General features: G+C 33.9%; 1 protein-coding gene, 1 non-coding gene and 1 pseudogene across 2 annotated transcripts in view; 2 read left to right on the top strand and 1 right to left on the bottom strand.

Annotated features, from left to right (window-relative positions):
* LOC116109088 (probable NOT transcription complex subunit VIP2) overlaps nt 1-23,935 on the bottom strand; it is an 84,155-nt gene extending 60,220 nt beyond the window's left edge. The window contains exons 1-4 of the mRNA XM_031395336.1: nt 23,927-23,935; nt 23,133-23,241; nt 22,879-23,057; nt 22,380-22,761 (exon numbers count right to left, since the gene is read on the bottom strand). Coding sequence (XP_031251196.1) covers nt 22,380-22,761; nt 22,879-23,007 — 511 coding nt within the window. The 5' untranslated portion in view covers nt 23,008-23,057; nt 23,133-23,241; nt 23,927-23,935. The remainder of the gene's footprint in view (nt 1-22,379; nt 22,762-22,878; nt 23,058-23,132; nt 23,242-23,926) is intronic.
* Nucleotides 8,170-21,472, top strand: LOC116109102 (annotated as a pseudogene).
* Nucleotides 23,133-23,213, top strand: LOC116109111. Its single transcript, XR_004124730.1, has one exon. It is a non-coding gene; the product is annotated as a small nucleolar RNA snoR35 (small nucleolar RNA).
* Nucleotides 23,936-23,941: the final 6 nt, after the last annotated feature.

Raw genomic sequence — 23,941 nt, 5'->3', positions numbered from 1 at the left:
ATTGTATGATTTGCGATATATCGCAAATTTTAGACTGATATGGATTGTTTGTCAACTATATATAAGACATGTTTTCAAATATTATATCAACATATTTTAAAAATTAAAAATTTAAGAATATAACGTAAATATTTTAATTTTAAATTCTTTTAAAAAAAAATATTTTTAAATTAAGGATCAAACGTAGCCTACATTATATAACAAAATTCGAAGATGACTTCATAAAAAACAAGATATATGCAAGTAACATTCGTTCATACTACCACATTGTTTAAGAATCTACATTACAACAATAAGCATAGAAAGAGAGAGGATTAGGTGTGGGTGCATTTCATGACTGTTCGTGAGCCGTGGTGATGATACTTTTGGATTCTCAATCCATTGCCGTTATGATTTTGGATGTTGTCCAGAAATGTGAGTATTATTGTTGGCCTACATTCTCCACATCTGCAGGTTCAATCCTCCTTGGATTGTTAGTGGGCCCATTGCCAATGTTTGTTTGCCCTATTAACGAAACAAAAAAAAAAACAAGATAATGTAGCCTTACTCACTTTTAAATAAAAACATATATGTACCATAACATAGTAAAATATATCATATGTCTTTTAACAAAGGTAAGTACAGGAGGGAGGTGTAGGAGTAAGAGAGGCGTAGTAAGGATAGTAGAGTTTTATCTCATAGGAAAGGTAGTTAACGACTTTTCTCCAACACCAAAGTATGGTCCTCGTGACCATTTTCTCCACTCAAAAATTTCAAATACACACTTGTTATACCCAAAGTTTCAAAGTTCGATCTTGTTGTTAAGTCTGATTCCTCCAATGGGCAAAAATTTTCTCTATCACCACTATTTTGAATCACTGATCTTTTCTCACAAAACCCTCTCCATTCGGGCATCTAATTCTCCGTCGTTTACAGGTCACTCTAAAGTTAGGGTTTTCTGGTTCTCAGTAAGTTTGGTTGATTCGACGGAGAATATTCAATTGGTCATCATCATTCGACCACCCCCTCCACTCTACAAAACACTTTCTTACCCTGACTCTGTAATGTTGCGACGTACGCTCAGACCTATCACCTACGCTACGATTGAGTTGATTTTGGTTTGCGCTCACCAGAGCGTGTTGTGACCCTACACCCCACACATTCTCTTCCCAGATTTACTCACCAAAACCCAAAACATTGTCTTGCTACCTCGCACAATCAACACAAGTCAGAGCGATTGTGGAACGCAGCAGACCGCCCACTCCCAATCAATTTCGACCAATCTACACACCAAATTCATTGCCACCAGTAACGACTCCACTAGCCTCCCCTCTTCAAAAGTCTCACTACCTTGAACCCGAGTTGCTATTCGTTTGTTAACCGACAACCGAACAAAATCGCAAACCGCTAAAGGAAGGAGTATTTTTGGTATTAGACCACTCTCAACCTATTGCACCATTCATCGCAGTTTCAACATCAAATTAGTGTGATTTTTGGTGTGAAACACTATTGCATCTCCAACCATTGCACCAAATATTACACACACAAAGAATAGGTCTTGGAATATCTTTCTGTTATTGTAATACTCAATAATTAATCTAATTTTTTTCACCATTATTTTTGTTATCTATTAATTAAAATGTGGAATGATTTTTATAAATAATATTACTTTGGAAAATTATACTAATTTAATAACCAATAACATTTATTAATCAAATAAATTAATTTAATATAGAAAAATTTACATCTAATATAAAAATGAATTAAAAAAAAAAAAAAAAGAAGACAACCAACAACACAACAGTACAAATCTATAGTTGACGTAATTAAATTTTTCCGAATTATAATTCTTTCCACAAATGATCAATTATGCATTCGAAGAGTATGTAGCCTCTGTATCCTGTGATTTGTCTATGTCGAGTAAAAATTTTGAAATATCGAACATTTTACATCTATGACAATTTCACAAATTAAAATTAAATTATAACGAAAAAAAAAAAAAAATTTTACGTTTAAACAATACAGTGCCTGCCAATTGGTGACAGAAAATGGCGCTGGTTGGAGGTGAACAATTCCCACTATTTGGTCATCCTCCACCCAAAATAGCGCTTGTGAGATGCCCTAATGAATATAAACTTTAGATAGTAAGTTAAAGTTGTATTTTAAAATTTTTTTAGGTGGGGAAATGTGTCCTTGGCCATACTTTGGGGGAGGAAAAATCGTAACATCCGTTTTGAAACATATATACTTACCATAACGCACAAATCTGGATGCCCTCTCTTGGTAAATGAAAAATAAAAAGAGGGTACAAATGAATCAAGAATGCAATTGAATTTTGAGTGAAAAAGTTTCAACACCACATTGGATAGTTGACTTACACTAGTTTATACTTGGCGTTCTTGGCTATAATGAAGTAGGCACTGGCCACTGAAATCATTATCTCTAAATTCGGGAAAGGAATAGAGTTTTAATATCGTTAGTAATTCAAATACAACAAAAGTTGGAAAGTGAAAGTATCTTGAGAAGGAACCTACAGGCTACCGTGTCTTAGATTAGAAATTGCCGGAAAATCAGCAGTGATTTCACCATTTAAGCTATTATTGTGTAGATCTCTCAAGAAAACTATTATAAATTGAACGTTTCAAGTTAATATGCAATCCAATACTTAAGCTACATATCTCACGAGCGTCCATGGAGCTGAAATCTGGAAGGGAACCCAACCATTTTCGAAGTCCCTGATGTACCTGAAAAGATTAATCAAGAGTAACACACCTTGATTTTATTAACCAAAAATTCTTTGATTTAATTTTGGGTTAAATTTTGAACATAACTTACATGCTGTCACACGAGGGGTGGCACCCAGTTGCTTCATGACCCACTCCATTTACAGGGTGAAGGAAACATGATCGCCTTTCCAGTCTTGCAGTATTTCACATTTCTCTTTGCAGTGAAGCCAATCCTCCACTTAATAGAGGCCACCAGAATACCACTAGTTGCATGTAGAAGTAACTACAACCTTAATTATGTTTTACATATAACTTAAATATTAATTACCATCATCTCTAAGGTTCCATCGGTTAATTCATCGCTAATGTGAAAACTTCCAGAGCATTGATGGAAGGGTAATGTCGAGTAAACCCTATCAAATTAAAAAATGAAGTGTTTGCCGAAGCCGTTATTTTCTCAATAATAATTCTGTCACTTTTCCATATTGTGTATGAACCCACGACCTGGCAAACTTAGTTCTGTATCTGGAAGGCTCTTTCCTGGGTCGAATCAAGCTGACAAACTTCTGAAAAGACATGTACTACTTCAACTGATGAAGATTAGTCTTAAACTTATAATAAAGTGTATTACGGCAATAAATGCTTTCTATATTCACAGCTGGCTAGAGGATTATCTTCTAATTTACAGTAATGGTTGCCTCAGCTTGTGGCCTCGTGTGGGATGCCAGCCGTATTTTCGCTGGATCCAAATTTTGTCATATCATCAACTGGGTACCTACATGATGGTTGGAGAAGTTTTTATAATAGAAAATCAAGAACTTAACATGAAAATTAAAAAAAATAATAATAGCTAATAATAATAAAGACTTGTTGATAAAGATACCTTACAATTCTTTAGGACCAAATGAGACTCTTCTCCTCAAAATCAAACCATAATTCTTACCTACTTCTTTTACATGTTCATGGACAGCTCCTCACTTCAATTGCTGATCATGAAGGGAACCTATGGTAGGCATTAATTTGGCAACGCAGACACTGTTGTGTTTTGAATACTTCATGGAAACAAGTGTATCAATAGTGGTAACAATATTCCCCGGATAGTTCCCACAAATGTAAGATCAAAATAGAGTATAGGATTCTTCTCATAGTTTCCATGGTACAAGCTTGGTCGGACAAGAATTTGTGCCGCCCTTCTCAACACATGGAACGCAATTCTTCCGACGAGAAGTAACCTCTAGTGTCCTCCTGATTGTAACACAATGTTAGACGCCACCACCATAGACTCTCCATTTTAATATAAATTATCGTCTCCAACACCAGATATGAAATTTTCATCATTATGTATCAATTCCCCCAGTCATGCTCAATGTGTGAAATCACACAAATGTACTGGCGTATTATTGAAAAAAAAAGAGTACATGCTTATATATAAACTATATGTAGTAATCACTTTGTTTTCTTTCTTGAATTACAAATAACAAATAGGCATGATTGAACCCAAGAAAAATATATAAAGAGTAGAACAGTAAAAGAAAGCTCACCACCAATACGTAATACCCTATGGATAATGAATTGAGTCTAAAAGTAGTAGCACGACACTGATATCTAGCATTATGGGATGAATTCCTACGATGATGTGACAAATGGGCTGTTCCGCCTTTAAATAGAAAGGAGTGACTAGACTACATATATAACCCAACTCATGTCTGGGCCTTTACTTTGGGATTTTAATCTTTTCAATATCGTCCGCTAGTGCCAAATGCTAGGTAGAGGTTTTCAGTGGTGTTTTAAAAATTTTGGTGGGTCTCTTTTCCTTAGGGTATACTGATCCGATACATGCAAGTGCATGGAGATAATTAATATGAGCACAACTTCATATCAGGTTTAGGGCGATTTATAAGATTTCCTGAATGAAAGAGTCAATTGATCTTAGCTTTTCTTTGGCTTTTCTAATAATTCCTTTTTTGTTTTTTTTGTTTTTGGTTGTTTTTACAAAGACAGGGTGGTGTGCCTGTGAGTATTTTGGATGAGGAGTTTGAGGATAGTTTGGGGTTAATTGGATATGGAGTATTACGAGGTAAATTTTAAAAATTATAAAAAAGCCCTTAGATTTTCACTAATTTCAAACTAAAGACCCTAACATGTAAAATGACAAAAACACCCCCCACATCTCTGTTCAATTCCGGCCACCACCGTCGGAATCGGCAAAAATTTCGTACGCGTCACAAGACTGTTTCGGATCTGTGCCTAACACGTCGTTTGTGCCTTTCCCTTTCCCCGGCAGTCCATGGTGGTCTGGCCGGAAAAAGGCGATCTAGTCTACGTTTGTTTTTGCCGTCCGCGCGCAACGGAAAAAGGCCAAAACGCGGCCAAATGTGGGCCGTCTGTTTTTCGGGTAACCGGCCATTTCTTGTGGCCGTCTCTGACGGCCAGATTGCCTTTCCTCGGCCACTCCGTGGTGTGATCTGGCCGGAAAAGGCCACAAGCATGAACTTTGAACGGCCATTCTGGTCAGAATTTTGCCGTTTTACAATTATTGCTATCACCGACGATGGTTCCGAGATCCTGACACGTTGGGTTGATGGGGGTGTTTTTGTTAATTTTATAAACGTTTTTTTCAAGGGGGGTTATTTAGTACATTAATAACCTTATGGGGTTAAAATGTAATTAGAAAAACTGGTAATATTTTGAGAATATTGTACCAAACGCTATTTGAAAATAGGATCCAGAAAGGGATAAACAATATTAAACCAAACGCGCCATGATTTTTTTTTTATAATTAAGTTCCGATTAACTTGTCGTACGTTTACACTATCTCCGAATAAAACACATATTGCTCAGCATGTCTGGTGTCCATTTAGAGAGAATGGTAGACTTTAAAGTTGGATGAGCCATCAATCACTTGCCAATACATAATGAAAGCACCACAATTGAATGGAATTTTTGAAGGCTTGTTATATCTGCTTAATCAATAATTAGTGACGTTAAGGGCAAGACAAGCCTGTCGCAACTCTACTCTGACAACTTATACTATGAACAACTTTGGCACACTGGCACTGGCCATAACATACAAATATACGAATTCTTAGGCTGTTAGGTGCTTCACTTACAATAAGTCTCTAATACTTACTATGAAAGTAATAATACGTATTCCACATTCTATTAAATTTCAATTTAGGCTATTTGCTACTTCTTAGTTTATAGGTAAGATATGAAAATACATTTTTACAACCATCTTTACTCTATGTGTTAAAGCAAGTGATGTCCTTGCTGGAAAACTAAGATCATCTGAAGGCTACGCCAACTTAGCTTGATGTCAAATGTGCAAAGCTAAGATTGATGCGGAATAGCAATGTGGTATCAGGAAACGATCCTGAGAGCCATGTGACTCAAAGGCATGTGATCTAGAAGAAGTGACCCGAGGAGAATCGACCTAGAAACACTACAGATGATCAATGTGACCAAATGATCATGCGATCAAAGCATTATGCGCCCTGAAAGAGGTCGATTGAGTTGAGCCCGATCAAAAAGGTGTCAAGTTGGTCACACCCGAAGTGTTTTAACAACCTTTAGGGATGTTAATTTGACAAATTTTGTGTTTAAGTAGAATGTATACTCTATGATAAATTGGTAAACTAATCTCTGAGTTAGGTTAGAATTTAATGTTTTGCAGAGTTTGCATGCCGTTATGTATAAAATGAGGATCATAATCCCATATAAGCTTTGATTAAGTTATGAAAAACAAGACAGACATTAAACGAACAACTCTTAGCAAACATTCTCTGAAAAACTTGTCTCTGAGAATATCTGTCACGGTTCTTCCTTTGTAATTTGACATCAAGTTTGAGCCAGCTTCTTCCTTTTCAGCCTCGTTTCTGCAAGCAGACTGCCTGACTATCGTATTGTCAGCATATTTAACATATAATATATTTAGACCACACCCACCTCATTTGTAATTTATTTTTCTGTCCAAAATTGTTCTCCATGCCTAGGTTGGTTTTTTATGATAGCTCGATTATACCATTAATTTACAACTAATGAATAGCATCAATGCGCTTATTCTAGAAAATAACTGACTTCTTGACCTTAATTCATGCATCATAAGTCAGAAATAGTTTGATCCTGGATAACTTCAAATGGAGCCGCAGAATATTACTTAAAGGTTGCCAGCAAATAAATGGTATTTTCTTCCCCTTGCCAGGAAATATAATTAACTCTCCAATTCAATGTTGACTTCGTGGAAAGTGAATCATACTACACATGCAGTCTAGTACACCATTATATATATATGAATTACCGCCAACACAGGAGGTAGACTCATACATGCATCCTGGGAAACATATATATTTAAACAAAATGTAAAAACTTTTTAAACATCAACTATAGCTTCCATTTGCATGAAAAGCAAGTTGAGAAAGAAATGAGAAATCAACGGTTTCCTCACATCCTGCTGTTGCGCCATTTTTGTCCTATCTCATCAACTGATTGGTGACCTCGAGTTATTTGCTCTTCAATGCTGACTTTGAACTCATTGATCACTAGCTTGACCCATTTTGCCCACCATTTGTGTACTCATTGTCCCTCCCTGTGGGCTGCCGTTAGGCTTATTGGCTGACCAGCTTGTCCTAATTAAATACACAGAACATTTATAGAATAATAATTAACATTTAACCCGTACATATTTCAATGCTGATGCTTGAATTACTAAAAAGCTTGGTTGAAACCACAGGATCATATGTACAAACCTCACATTAGATATGCAAATGGAAGCTTATAATGACCATTTAGGACTACGTTACCTGCACTGAGAAGCTATAGCTGCTGTTTTTCTTCTATGGTGCCATGCAGCAACAGCTCCAAATAGCACAAAACAAGGAAACTTGGAATAGAGGAGCCAAGTATTACAGGTAGTTCTTTTTCTTTTTTTTTTCTTCCTGCTTCCTCTTGTGACCGATAAGGTTTCCATCAGTTGTTTTGACATGACTTGCCAGAACACACGAACTGGGTTGCCTGACCACGTGTGAACATGATCCATGAATCATTGTGTTAAATTTTGGTATGTTAACTCAGTCTAGCTAATTCCCACCAAATTCATAGATTAAACTATGTAGATCTTGGTTAACTTACTCTAATTTTAACTTGTTAGTCTTGATAGATGCGCAGTCCACGAATCATCACCAATTCCTGGATTGAAAATACAAATATGTTTGTTGATGTTCTCATGGAAGAAATAATTATCAACAATGTAATTAAATAGAAAATTAATTGCAGGCAACATCTCACAATTGTTTCAGATTTGAAAATTTGCCAAGGAAATCAGGTATTTCTTCAGTGATGCTGTTATTGTGCAATTCTCTGCATACATATATAGAGAGTACACATTTTAGAACTATTATATGACTTGAATAGGGTCAGTAATTATATTAAGATCATCCTCTTTAACTTACATTATCTGAAGAGCCCCATGGAACTAAAATCAGGAAGTGGCCCTGAGAGATCAAATCCACTGAATACTGAAAATTGGAAAATTCTTATAATAATTAACTTAATGATGATTAGAAATTCAAGCTTTCTGAACAAGGACAATGCAGAAATTTACAGTGCTGTTATGACGCGAGGTCTGGCACCAGTGCTACAATTGATCCAGTCCCATGTAAAGAAGCCGGAAGACAGGGGTCTCCGCCCCATTCCTGAGTACACTGAATTGACTTTGAGTGAGGCTAATCCTTCCACTATAAATCAGAGCAAATTAATTATTATTTTTGTAATAATCCCATAATGTGAGGACAATGATAGTGAAAAATCAAAAGAATTTTTGAGACCAACCATCATTGCTGTTATCCCATCTGTTAGTGGATCCTGATAGAAAAACTTCGATGGCATTTATAGAGGAGGCAGCGTTGAATCATCGGTCGCGACCAAGGAGAATGAATTGTTTGAACGCAGTCCATGTTACTAATGTAAAATTCGGAGACAGTTCCATAAGGAGGGACAATGGTCTTTGACTCAGGTTTGTGTCTATGTAAAGCAAAAAGATCGTTCTGGGTTGAATCAAGCTCAGTCCACTTCGAAAAGTACATATTGATATAGACGGGAACTTCCTCAGTTGGCAATAATTAGTGCGTAGAACTATAATACTCAGATGTGCTTGAAGTGTAATTGCATTTTGCAGGCGTTGTGGAGGATCATCTGGTATATTAACATCAATGAGTAATGCATCGCTGTGACCTTAGTTAATCCATTTCCACGCTGCTGGAACCCATATTCGATCATAAACATCATCGGGGACCTGAAAAGTGTAGCATAATTTAGATTGTTAAGTAATTTAACGTGAAATATTAGAAGTTTCTAATGTTAGCAGTGTGTGGGCCTAACCTGAATAGTGGTGTTTGCACCATAAGCAATCCTACTTATCAAAAACAAAGCATCTGCGCATCACATGGTTTACATGTTTGAGTCCAGCGTCGCATCTCAAGTGCTGATATACGGAATTGGTTTGGAGTTTCTGAGCAAACAACACTTATTTCACTTGCCCTTTACAACGTAAATTGCTTCATAAGAAATAACATCTTCGCTTGAAGTCTCAACTGTGGCCCAAGTTTCCATCAAAGTGCAGATCAAAACGTGGGGGAGCTGATTTTTTGTCATATTTCCATAATAGAAGCTTGCACGAACAAGAACTTGTTCTCCTTTGGCGGCTTCGTAGTGTAACAGTTCTTTTTCCTGGTCGTGACACTCTAAGTGTGCTCATTATATGATCGATACCTTACTACCGATTGCACAACTTTAGACTCACCATTTTGGATAAGATCATTATCTCCCATCCATACTTGAAATTTTCATCAATGTAACTATCAATGCCCCAATCATGCTCACTGCAAACAAGTATAATGAATTAATTATTACGTTAAAAATGGACATATAATGAAAGAAAATAACATAAATAACTGGTAAAATCATACCCACCATCAGCTGATGCTGATAAAGCAAAAGAGCTAAGAAAAGTAGGACAAGGGAATTAGCCATTGTGGCCTAATTGCACTAACAGATGCAGAAGCACAGAGAGTTTAAAGACTTTTGCCATTTATATATGGGAGTAACATTGACTTTGTAACATGGCTTGGCGTGGGGTAAATGATCTTGATTCATATACTATACGTGATGATGAAGACATGAAATGGTGTTATTTATCAATTTTTTTTTGGTATTAATATATTCACATATAACTTTATTTATGTATTTCTACTCGGTCTATTTGACATCTCTATGTCATATTGGAGAATTTTATTATTATTTAACTTGTGATATTCAATATTAAATACTTGTTAAATAATGTTTTGCATGTAACTCTAACAGCTAATATTGGGATAATATTTGGTCTAGCAAACGTTATTTCTATGGATTGAGGAATTGTGGATGTCTGAGAGATTAAAGTTACTATTTTTTTTTTTTCCAATTTTTTCCTTCCTTTTTCATTGGTTTACATGAATCAATTCCAGGAAATTATCAAGTTTTTGGGCCTGAGGTGTCCTAGAATAGATCTTTCCGATTTTTTTTTGAACTTTTTTTTTTGTTCTATATTTACATACTATATTTTTGTCCGCATGAAACGATACTTATACTTTTTATACAATTTTAAATAAGATTTGCGATCGGTCAATTGTCATTTGGTAGACTATCCATGTAAACTGATCATCGCGAGTTATCACAGTAAGGTTATAAGAAAAAACTGTAGGTATATGCTGCCTTGCTAAATCAAGAGAGTTGACTTTGATGAACAAAGCAGTCAACGTACATCAAACATTAATTTAACATACAAATATAAAATTGTGACTGATAAAAAGTAACAGATTTGATATTCCTCGTAGTATTGAGGTGACAACTAATTCATACATGATATGTACTAATAAGCATCTCACAAAATATGGAAGCTTGTCTTCTAGTTGCTTTATACTGACAGCCATTGTATCAGAATACTTTCTTGTTAAAATAGTCTATCATAAATTAATACAATACACTATACACACTACAATATTCTCACATTGTGCTCTGGTTTCACATTTCAGAATTAAGAACTTTCTTTCTCTCTCTCAATGAAAACCAGGAAATCTCAATCAAGAAGTAGAATCCTTTCTTAAGGTTCCTTCATCACAATCTAAACTCTCATTTTTACTTAATTCTGCTAGATTTTCTAGAGAAGTACTTCTCCAGTGCACTACACAGTTCCAAAGACCTTTCTATCACCAGAGTTGCAATGGCAGATAACACTCTTCTGCAATTTAGTAATGCTCCAGGAATGCAAGGTGTACTGTAAGGTGCCATATGCAGATGGTGCTTCATTACTAAATGTGCAGTTTAGTAATGCTATATCTTTTTGGCAAGGGTGTACTGTAAGGTGCCATATGCAGATGGTGCTTTTACTCATTTTACTTCCTCAGTTGAAACCCACATCCCTATCTTAAGCACAGTAAGGAAGTGTCGTCTTGACCTGTACGTTTTTGGAAGTAGTAGTTATATAAGACATTGTATGATTAAACTTTTTCTGTGCAGGTTTTCTGATAGAAAATCTTATTGTAGGACTTACTGTTGGTTAAGAATGGTCTTGTTACATCCGGAAATCAGGGCTGATGTGGAAATCATGTGATGGAGTGTGACCTCTCTTGTCAGAATGGTAAAGCACACGTCAGTCCTGTCAGACCTATGGACTCTCACGTGTTATTTTCCCTGCTTTAAATATCGCGGAATCAGCTTGAAGGTGGGCAATGTGACGTGAAGTCGATTTTGTCCTGACATTCACACCAACCTATGGTTTATGATGATTACTTGTCACTCATCTCATTATAAAAGAGGAAGACCCCTTCATTAAGGGGATTCGGCTATTTTACACTCTGAACTACTTTCTTTCTCTCTCTCTCTCTCTTGTACCTTGTATTTATATTTCTTTCCCTAATCATTTGTAAGTCAATCCGCTGTCTCGACCTGACCCACAATACTAATACAAATATTAGTGGACGTAGGACTTGTTACCTTAGCATCCAACCACTTTAAAAAGCTCTCATTATTGCATTTGCTCTAACATTTTATCCATAATCACGTGTGTGCTCTTGACCAATCAATGTTACCACTGTCGATTAGTTGGTGTCAAAAACCAAGCATCACAGGTCTAATGGTGATTCAAGCAGTATCGTGATACCACAATCCATCCTACCCACCGCCCTCTTCACCTGGGCCATCACCCTCCATCACAACATCCACCACACACGCACGATGGTGACGGCACATGGACAAGACCGTGACTGTCTCCTTGAAAATTTCAGTTGAACACTTCTGATTGGATGAAGCTGGACATTTTTTCATTATTCTTTCATTTTAGTTTTTTCTGATTAACCTTTGCATTTGGTTGATACTGAAGTGAAACTGTGGTTATCGTCGTAGAAAACTTTTTCAAGACACCAGAATATATATTGAGAAACGAAATTAAAATGAAGAATACCATTGGATTCTTTGATGATATGCTCTGATTTTATAGTACTTTTTGCACTTACCATATTATCTGCTTGATAATAAACTGAGCCGATTTTCTTCGGTTTGTAAGTTGTTTTACTGTAGACTTCATGTCCCCCTAACATAGATCATTAGAGTTGCTTTGGTTATTTTTTAAAACCATTACAAATGCACTGAAGCTTGTGCTTATTATCTACTGCAGTCAATGCTTCATAATGCCTTGAGTCTCTTATGCATTTCTTAGTTTTAGGTTGTTTTGGTTTGGATTAGGATCTCAATGTCCCTAGATGACCAGGCTTCCTGAGGTTTTGCAGTATTGCTACTGAAATTGAAATTTTATTCCAGGAGAATAATTTTAGCAAAATTCCCTTTGTAACTTTCTAATTCTAAATCTCTGCATATGAAATAAAATGAAGAGGAGAGCTTCATGAAGAACGAAAATTTACTCGTATTGCTCTGTTTTTTCGTTACCAAACTATATACAAGCTTAACCGCAACTTTTTCCTATTAACCAACCTTTACTAATCATAGTTACTGAATTTATTAACTATAGTTACACCGCTGGATGCAACTAACACTTAACGAACTCGTAACTATACTAACATTACAGTAAACTAACTAACTGACTAACAGCATAGACTGCTCTAATACATACATATTGGATTGAAACTTAAACACTTATATAATAACTTACAATGACATAAAATTTATATTCAAATAAAAGCTTGATATTGGTGGTACATATAGAATAGACCATTGAGAAAGTATAAAAGATTTCAAGTGAAAATAACATAAAAAGGTCCTTTTAAAACAGTAACGGATCCAAAAATTTCTGTTAAATATGTCAAAATAAAACTAATTACAAAATAATATTTTTATACCTTATATTTTTTTTTAGAGTGATCAAAATCTAAAATTATACATATTAGTGTTTAAAACAAAAAATTGAGGTTGGGCCATGATCCACCCAAAACTAGACTGATCCGCCCCTGCTTTTAGAAATAGGTAAGATTTGACTAGATATTTATGTACACTTGAAATTTTTTGTTAGGTAAATTTAATATGGGGTTTAATAAGATAATATAAAATTAAATCACCGTGATTTGATAGTAAAGAGCAAAGTGGTTGAACGTGAGTTTTTAAGTTGAGTCCCTTTAAACACTACTTAGGGGTGTCACTGAAAAATTTATCCAATCATTTACTTCAAGACCCCAAAAAATAGTTGAGCTTATGCGTAACTGATCCGAACACTCATTGTCACCAGAAAAGATAATCCTACCCTCACTACAACTATTGTCAAAATTATAAACAATTTCATTTATTTCCCAAACTAGTTTTTCAAAGAGCATAAAATATATAATTTTTTGGATATTAGTTTTGGATAATAATGAGAAGAAGAAGAAAACTGAGGGAACTAATTTGTAGCCCCCACTATTTTTGGTCTTTAGCCCCATCTTTAAATTAAAAGCGGAATAAATTGTAATAGAAAGAAGATCTTCTTATCTTCAATATTTTTTATTCAAAACTTTATTTTCCGTTATTAAATTTAAGTATATTTAATCATAAAATTAAATAATAAGTAAGAAAAAATCAATTTAAATCAAATATCCCAAAAATTGTGATACTAGTTTTGGTTTAAAGGAAATGAATTAGATTTATCTTTTGTCAATACTATTTTTATAATTAATTACTTACTTAATTGTTTTCATGTTTGGGTATCACAAATTTCCTAAATGAGATTTATGATATTGGGTACTTTTTTTTTTTTAATTAATAAAATAAGATTTTTCTTCTATACAAGATAGATTTAAAATTGATCACTTGATGTGCAAAACTTTAAGGTTTTCAATTCCGCCAACAACATTAATACATATGATAATGATATTGGATTGACTTTGTCACATAATTTATTGTTAATTTAATTAGACTCTTCAAATTTATTTTAACTTTTTATAATTATAGATATAAATTTTTGAAGTAAAAAAAAAAAAAACAAAACAAAAAGATGAATAATTTTTTTTTATTGCAACTATATCCCCTTAAACTTAAAGTTGGGGACTAGAAAAATAATTTTTTTTATATTATAATGAGAAATGTTAATGTTGATAAATGAATTTCTTGCATTGACATTCAAAAATTTGGGCTGGGCTTCTTTACTACTTCACATTAAATAATACTTATACCAATAATTTCCTCTCACATCATAACGTGCCAGCTCTTAATTGATTAGCTCTAACAATTGACTAATTATGAGCAATAATTTCAGGATTGTGAGAGAAAATTTAGAGAGAAGAAAGCGAGAGAGAGAGGGTTTATTGTTTAATTTCCTCCTGTACATTTGACAGCTACCTCACCTCGTTTTTTTGCCAACTGTTAAACAGCTTATTCCCAAGATTACAAGTTTTGAATCTGTCTACTCCTTTTAGTTCTAATAAAAATTCAATGTGGCCATGGTGGCGATCCCTTCAATGGCAGTCACACTCCTTTTTAATTTCCCAGTTTTCCATTTTCTGCCTCACTTCAATTTGTTTTGTCATTATTTTATTTCTGTCTTACATATGACATCATTTTAAAAACCAACCACTCTTTAAAAAAAATCCACAATTATTTGTGCATCAATCCATATCATTTCTGCTTGTTTTGTTCTTACGTATAAAGCTTTAAATTTATGTTAAAAAATAAGTAACCGGGGATTCTAATGTTGTCCTGTCCATATGTTAATGGAATAAACACTTTCTTAAGTAGGCCCTGACAGCTGTGATGACCGGCTTTAACTCAGTGACCATAAAACTCCTGATAAACGTTTTTATACACACGCTAAAACAGTCTCTTGGGGCCAACATCCACCTTATTTCTTCGTGCTAATCCTAATTTCCATTTTGATAATTCATGAAACTATTTATTTTATAATTACATTTAACTTTCCAGGTTGACAAATCTCCAAAAACTTGAACCCAGAAGAAAAATCAAACAAATATACATAAAACAAAAAACAGATAGATAATTAATAATTTATTTATTTATTTTTTTTATTAATTATTTTATAGATTATTAAAAATTTTATTATTATTATTAATTATTTTTTAATTTATTTTTATTTATTATTATAAGATTTTTTATAAATAACTATATAGTATTTTTATTATTATTATTATTTTTAATTTTCTTTTTTATTTATTTTATTTTTATATCTTAATTTTTTATTTAATTTATTTATATAATATATAATTTTTTTATTATTTTTATTATTTTATTTTTATTAATTTTTTTAATTATTTATTTATTTTTATTATATTATTTATTTATTTATTAATTTAATTTTTATAATTTATTATTTATTATTTTTCATTTTATTTTAGTTTTATCTATATTTTTATTTTTTATTTTTATTATATATATTTATTTTTTTTTATATAATTATTTATTTATAGATATTATTTTTATTAAGCAAAACAAGACCACAAAACATCAAAAACCAAACGCAAATAATTTATTATATTTATAATTTTTAGTATAATTATTATTTATTTTTAATTTATTTAATTTATTAAGTATGGTATGTTGGGAATTTATTTTTTTTAATAAATATTTTCTATATTATTAAGCAACAGAATAAATTTTTTTAATTTTATTATTTATTTTATTTAATTTATTAATATTTTATTATATAAGATGTTTTTTTTTAATTAATTTTATAATTATTAATTTATAGATATTATTTATATATTTTTATATATTTATTTAGTTTAATTTTATTATTATTTATTTATTTTTAGTTATATTTATATTTTTTTTTATAGTATTAATTTATTAATTATAATATTAAATTATTTAATATATATTTTATCAAATAATAAATATTATTAATTATAATTTATTTATAATTATTTATTTTTTTTCTTTATTATTATTTTTACATTATATTAATTTTTTATAGTAACTATTATTTATATTATAATTATAATGTATATTAATTTTTATATTTATTTATTTTAGTATAAATTTAGATTTATTCTTTTTTTATAATTTATTATATTTATTATTTATTATTTTTATTTATTGATTTTTTAATTTAATTATTTCATTTTATATTTTTATATGTACTAATTATATATTTAAATTAATTAGTTAATTTTTTTAGTTTTTAATTAAATTTAGTATCTATGGGGAAAATAACTTATCTTTGTATTATCATACTTTCCATTTTTATTTAATTAATAAAACTATTTATCTTTATATATTATAATATTATTCACGTTACAAATTCAAATTTACCATTATAATTAATATTTATGAATTATTCGATAAAGAAAGTGTGAAAAAAGTGTTGCTTGGGTACATAGAGAGGTTTATATTTGATGAATACTAAACCACCTTTTCCCACGCAAGTTTGCCTTAATACTTTCCATCCAAAAAGTTTCAAAATACCCATTTACTACCCAAATTTTATATTTTATTTACTATCCAGAAGACACTTCCAATTACTGACAACAAGAATCAACTCGTCTAGACTAGTGAGCTTTGAGAGGGGATTTCATGACGTTCTTTTGGTATGTATTTGGATTTAGTGGTCAAGATTGACGAAATCTGATTTGGTAGTGCAGCTACGTGTTGCACAATCGCTCTATTCGACGAGGTCGATAGAAGCAAACGTTGAGGGATTTTAATAGTAATGATCGAAAGAAAAATAGTGGTGGAATTAGTCGTAACAGATGTTAAATCAAACGACATTGGATCAGAATATAAGTTAGGGATAGTAAATTAGCATTTTAAACTTTTTGGGTGGGAAAAGTCATTAAGGCAACCTAGTGAGAAAAAGTTGTTTACACCTTGACGAATTGCAATGTCCCACACACGACTTGTTCAGCTTTGTTGTAAATTCGTCTCCTTTAAACACGGCTATAATATTGTATTGAGAGATTAGTTTTGTTGATGAATTTATGAAAATAATTAAGTCAAGCTTCCAATTGCCAACCTCAGAAATGGGTTTATTTCATTTCAACATACGCATAAACTTTTGCTGAATCAGACACCGACTGCCAACTCCCACTCAACGCGTTTGCCTTTTGTTTTGTTTTTTGTATCTTTTACTTTCTTCTTTTCGCCATTGAAAGCGAAAATTTTGCATATAATTTAAAGCCCAATTGAAGTGACAGTCTTGACAGAGACGCTTGCCCGAAAGTTCGAAGTTCATGGGCCAACCATCATGTCTTTAGTCTTGCATTTTGCAGCTATTATCGAATTGGTGTTCAATTAAATTTTCAAACATATAATATATTTTTTCTTCTTTCAGCGTGTGAAACCGTGAAAGATGTAGCTGATATGACTCTGGTTTGTCTTCTTTCTTATATTTAATATCTAAAGAGTCCAATCATTCATTTAATTTAAACCCATTTCTCTTCTTTTAGATTATAATAAAACAATTCAGTTGACAAATTCCTCCAAACCAACACAGTTGATAATCTATATCAAATCCAATAAGATAGAAAACTTTGAAGTGAGAAAATCAAACATATTGAATGTTGAAGAAATTAGATGATACGTGGTGATAAATTCCTTACTACAAAGGTCCTCAATTGTGCCTGGTATTATGCCCCATTAAACATTAGGTCAAATCCAATACCACTACTAAATTCACATTCAAATGGAGTCGGACACTGACCCAAAACAATAGCTAAAATTCTAAAAGAAAAGAGTTAACATGTGAATTAAATTATAGTTTTTATCTTCCAATTAAGGTAAAAACATGAAACATCCAAAAGAAAAAAGGTTGGTGAAGATGTGAGAATAGAATGAGAATCTATATTTACAACGTTTTTTACACACATATAGACGCACTTTTAACGTAACTTAAATATCACTTTTTTCGATAAAAACCTTTAATCAAATAATGAATTCAACAGTATTATTATTATTATTTTTAATCTATATAATAGATAATCTTAAATTTCATAATTATAATTTGTTAAATTTAAAATTATTAAATGTATAATAATCGTGACTTTAAAGTTAAAAAAAAAATATCAAATAATATTGAGCGCATTGATTGATGATGGACGTCCATTCCATAATAATATAATTACCCAACCATATCTTCTTTCTATGAATTCAGACAACATCCAATCCATTAATAAATTAACCCAACTAAGCTCTGTAGTGGAGTTAATATATGCGTCTGTTACTACCACCATTAAAACAGACAAAAAAAGAAAAAAAACAACCTTTCATAAATTTTGATTTATTTACTGTGTTTTTTGATCTTCGTTTTAATTTCACTTCAAGACTATTATCAAATTTGGTTTTCAAGACAAGATTCAACTCTTTTATAATAAAAACTTAGCTGGTTTCCTATTTTCAATCTTGTTCCACTTGCTTTTGACTCTGTTTTCCATTCATTTCCTTGTTTTTTTTTTTTTTTTTTTTTTTTTTTTTTAATTCTTGGAATCTGTCAATATCTGGATTCGTCACCAAGCCTCAACCCTTGCACTTGGCTAGATTGTTTCCACTATTTTGTTTTCTATTTTCCTGTTATGTAGTTAACGTTCTCAATACTCCAAAGGGTCCTCAGAGTTTGCTGTTTACTTGTGAATTCACAAATCTAAGCCCTCTTTCTCTCTGTTGGAGCTTGAATGATCTTCAAGGTGACACTCTTTTCTCTTCTTTATTCGTATCTCTCATGGGTTCTTGATTCCAGTTGTGTTTTAAATTACAGCAATAAGTTTTTGTATTTTTATTTCTGTATTGCAACCTAGATTCGTTTCATTGTAAGCTCTAAGACGACCAAGCTTTTATTGCTTAATCAATTTCAAGACTTCTTATGATGGTTGTAGAGGTTTCATTTGTTAATCTGGGTTGTGTCAGTCTTGTTTTAGCATGTTTTGGTTGTTGTCAATCTACTCCCAAAGACAATACCCTAGACGTGGATCACTCACCAATACTACAGTGGATGGTCGTGTGTTCATGGCTGATAATTGCTGATAAATTGCTTTCTTCTCTCCACAAGATATTACCTCAAACTTCAAAACCTGTGACCTCCTCCAATGATTCGTCGCTGTATCAAACGCTAGAATTTTACTGGATCCTCGAAGTACACCTTTCTTTAGCCAAAACTGGTAGGCACTGGATTCGCTTTACTTCAATCCATTTGATTCGGGAATTTCATTATGAGCAAGCTACTTTTTCAGTTTCCAGCCAAAAGTAGGCCCCTTAGCAATTTCACACAAACTCTAAAGTAGTTAAAGAGTTTTCGGTAATGTAACCACTGATAACCTTGTTATCCACTTTCATCCATCAAACAATTCATTCGCATTCATAAATGCCATTGAAGTTGTTTCAGTTCCTGACCAGCTCTTACTGATGATGCTATCCTCATTAGCCCCAGAGAAATTCCAAGGCCTGATGTGGCAGGCGTTGGAGACAGTTTATAGAGTAAACATGGTGGACCGACAGTTACCCCTCTGAATGATACCCTTGGGCGGACTGGGTTCCTGATCAAAGTTTCCTTCTTCAAGCAAATGTTGCAAAGTTTATCTAAGATTTCTGCTGTCAAGTATGTTTCAGGCGGGGCTACTCGTCAAATTGCTCCAGACTCTGTCTATGGTACTGCCACCTGTATGAACTCGGATAGTGATCCTGACAGCAATTTCAATGTGACCTGGGAGTTCAATGTGGACCCAGGATTTCAGTACCTTGTTGCGTTTCACTTTGTGATGTTGAAGTGCAGTCTTAACGAGCTGTACTTCAATGTTTTTATGATTCCTGGATGGCTGTTAAGGATCTTGATCTGAGTACTTATTTAGTTAATGTTTTAGCCGCTGCATATTATATATTATGTTACACTAAAGACTGTTAGCATAAGCTTCGTGTAAGTATTGGTCCTTCTAACCTGCAAACACTACCCCAATGCCATTCTAAATGGTCTGGAGATAATGAAGATGAATAATTCAGTCAGCACCTCAGTGGGCTGGCCCTGACATCACCAGTTCAAGCTCAGAAGAATGTTGGCGTGATAGTGGGAGTGATTGTGGGGTGTTATTTTGGTGGTGTTGGCTGGAGTTCTCTTTATGTGGTGCCGGAAAAGAAGCAGAATGGGACAGCAGGGACACTCAAAGACATGGATTCCTTTATATATCAATGGAGGAAATTCTCACACCATGGGAAGTAAATACTCTAATGGAACAACTGCTAGTGTTAATTCTAACTGGGTATCGCTTTCCTTTTGTGGCAGTTCAAGAAGCCACTAACAACTTCGATGAAAGTGTGGGTTATTGGATTGGTGGTTTTGGAAAGGTATACAAGGGAGTTCTAAATGATGGTACAAAAGTGGGCGGTTAAGAGAGGAAATCCCCGTCCCACAGGGACTTGCAAGTTCCAAACGAGATTGAGATGCTTTCTCAGTTCCGGCACCGCCATCTGGTTTCACTGATTGGGTACTGCGATGAAAGAATGAGATGATCTTGATTTACGAATAATGGAGAATGGGACCCTCAGGGTCATCTCTATGGCTTAGGTCTTCCCAGCTTGAGTTGGAAGCAGAGACTTGAGGTGTGCATTGGATCTGCTAGAGGACTCATTACCTTCACACAGGCTACGCGAAAGCAGTTATTCATCGTGAGTAAAGTCTGCGAATATCTTGCTTGATGAGAACTCATGGCAAAAGTTGCTGATTTTGGTCTTTCAAAGACAGGACCTGAAATTGATCAAACCATGTGAGTACTGCAGTGAAAGGAAGTTTTGGTTACCTTGATCCAGAATATTTCAGAAGGCAACACTGACGGAAAAGTCTGATGTTTATTCATTTGGGGTGGTTTTTGTTGAAGTCCTATGTGCAAGACCTGTTATGATCCAACCTTCCAAGGGAAATGGTGAATTTAGCTGAATGGCTATGAAATGGCAGAAGAAGGGGCAGCTGGAGCAAATCATAGATTCTACTCTTGCAGGAAAAATTAGACCAGATTCTCTTAGGAAGTTTGGAGAAAACTGCTGAGAAATGCTTGGCTGACTTTGGTATTGACAGACCATCCTCAATGGGAGATGTCTTGTGGAATCAGAATATGCTCTTCAACTCAGGAGGCAGTTGTTCAAGGTGTATCCTGAAGAAAACAGTACTAATTGATCGGCGAGCTCTCCCCTCAGATTAACAATTTCAGCCAGGTTGATGCTAGTGTTTCTGCTGCACATTCTGATGTGTCAATTGCGATGATCTCTCAGGAGTTTCAATGAGTAGGGTGTTTTCGCAGCTTGTTAAGTCTGAGGGCAGGTGATTTGTTGGAGATTGTATTCTCCATGGTTTAGCTCCTCTCACAATTACCTCTTTGGTTTGTCCTCTTCAACCGATACTTTCTACATCTAATAGATGTGTTTTTCTTTATTTTGTTTCATAGAGTGAGACTTTAGATTTGCTTCAATACCTTGCATTTTTTGTTTTAATGACGGGAGGATATGATAATGTGGCTTGTTGATTTCACTGGACAAATGAAAGGAGGTTGTGGCCGTAGCTTATCATCCTTCAGATAGGTGTATAAGTCAACAGTATGGATTGGGAAGTTGTGCGCGTTCTCATTTCAGCATTGTTGGGGTGTCTAGCAAGTTTTACAAAATGGATAAGGATTTTGTATCTTAGATTTGTCAATTAGCTTGTTTCCATTCATTAATTTATGCAGCATATCAACTACATTAAAGTGCACTTTTCTCCTGATGCAGTTCTTTGTGTGACTTGCTTAATGCAGTTATTTTGTTTTTTATTGCTTGCTACCAGTCAAATTTTGCGTTTCTTGAGTCTTGTAAGCCACTGTCTTAAGAGCAAAAGGATAAAGATATTTTAAGCAAAGATGCTGGTAACTCCTCATAGTTGCAGTGTCTCTTGGTTTGAGTTGGTTTTCTATTCTAGCAAACAGAGGGCAGTGGCTCTTGGCCAAAAGGTTCAATTTGGGTTGCTTTTTGGTCGTTAGAAGTGTCTCCGCCTGAGGGAGAATTTCGGCTTTGTGCATTGCAAGAATGTGGCAATAAGTCCATAACAGAATGTGAATAATATCTGTGTGTGTGTAGTAATAGACAATACATAATTATAAGAGAATAGGTCAACTTTAAAGCTAATACATAATCAGGAGGATCAGTGACAACTTCCCTAGTCCCAAAAAAAAAATATACTGCCATTTCAGGGTAAGATACCTTGTGGAAGCACACCACTCATCAACCTATTTTGTCCTTGCACACTCAGATTTCCAGATCCACTATTTGCAGATAGATTTAAACGAGATGCAAGACCAGGGACAGATAATCCTCCACCAGAGCTTATGCTCCTTCCGATGTTACCCCCACCAACCATGTTTCCCATTGAACTTGTAATCCGAGGACCTGTATTTCCCAAAATTGGGGATACTCCCAATCCTGGAACAGCATTCCGGTTACCAATTGCCGCAGAGGTTGGGAGAATCCCAGGAATAGAACCGCCAACTCCATTTGTGTTACTACTAAATCCAGGGTTCCCAACAACACTCATACCCCCTCTGTTTGTGACTCCTGAATGTCCATGAGAGCTTCCATGAGATAACTGCAAATCAATTGAAAAGTAAGGACATTATACAGAACTACAACGCATGCAGACATAACACATGTATAGAAAGAGAACAAACAGAGAAAATTCCATGCATGGCCATATCACAAGTACCTGGGATAGAGCAACAGGAAGATTATTTGATGCAAATCTTCCACTAGAAAGGCTTCCACTAGGTTGTTGAACCCCACCAGATGGAACGTTATTCATTGTTGAGTTTCTTGAAGTAAGTGTGCCCGGCATATTGGGAACATTAAAGCTCCCATGAATGTTATGAAGCCCCTGAATAGTTCCTGCAAAAGGAAAAGATACCATTATATAAAAATTAAAGAACACAAATGAGTGCAGCTGCAGCAAAAATCACCCACCAGTGTGATGGAAAACAGGGGAAGCCGCACCAGACTGTGCAGAGAAAGATGTGGCAAATGATCGCCCAGTACCGTCTGGAATATTAGAAGCCGATCCATTGAGAGAAGACTGCAGCTAAAAGTGTGTCAAAATTTTGCCAAAAGAACAGAAAAAACATGGCCAATCCATAAAAAAATGCATATCACCAGAAAATCAAATAATACAAGTTAACCTAAAACAAATAGCATAACAAAGGATTGCCCAACATTCATAACAATAATGATGCATCCAACACAAGCAAGCAACAATAATTTTCATAATCATAGCAGTGGTTATTTCATAACTCATCCTTAAATACAATTAGGCAAGTAACACTACTACCAGCAAGCAACAGGGTCATAAGTACTAAATTTGTTACATCCAAAGGTGGCAACTCAATTCAAAACCATATTTCTCAAAGAATAACCTAAACCAAAATAGTGCAAACCCCAAATATTACATTAAAGATGAAATCACTCGTTTTTTGCTTATGCCCACTAAGCACATAAACAAGAAATATCACCAATTAATAAGCAAAAATCCACAAAAGAAAATAAAAATACTAAAACATTTGTACACTTATCACTTCTTATAGACTGGAGAAGAGCATCAATAATTATTGAATCAATAAATTTGTCTCAAAGCAAATTCCAAATTCTATAAATGTAACCACTTCACAACGAACAAAATGCACATATCCCATTAAGCAAAAAAAGGTTCCACAACTCTATGGATAATTTCTTTGGCCTAGAGTTTGCAAGTTCAGTGACAGTACATTAAGTAACCCCGA

The sequence above is a fragment of the Pistacia vera genome, unplaced genomic scaffold, assembly GCF_008641045.1.
Source record: "Pistacia vera cultivar Batoury unplaced genomic scaffold, PisVer_v2 Contig571, whole genome shotgun sequence".
Taxonomy (NCBI): Eukaryota; Viridiplantae; Streptophyta; class Magnoliopsida; order Sapindales; family Anacardiaceae; genus Pistacia; species Pistacia vera.
This window is presented reverse-complemented; position numbering and strand designations above follow the sequence as displayed.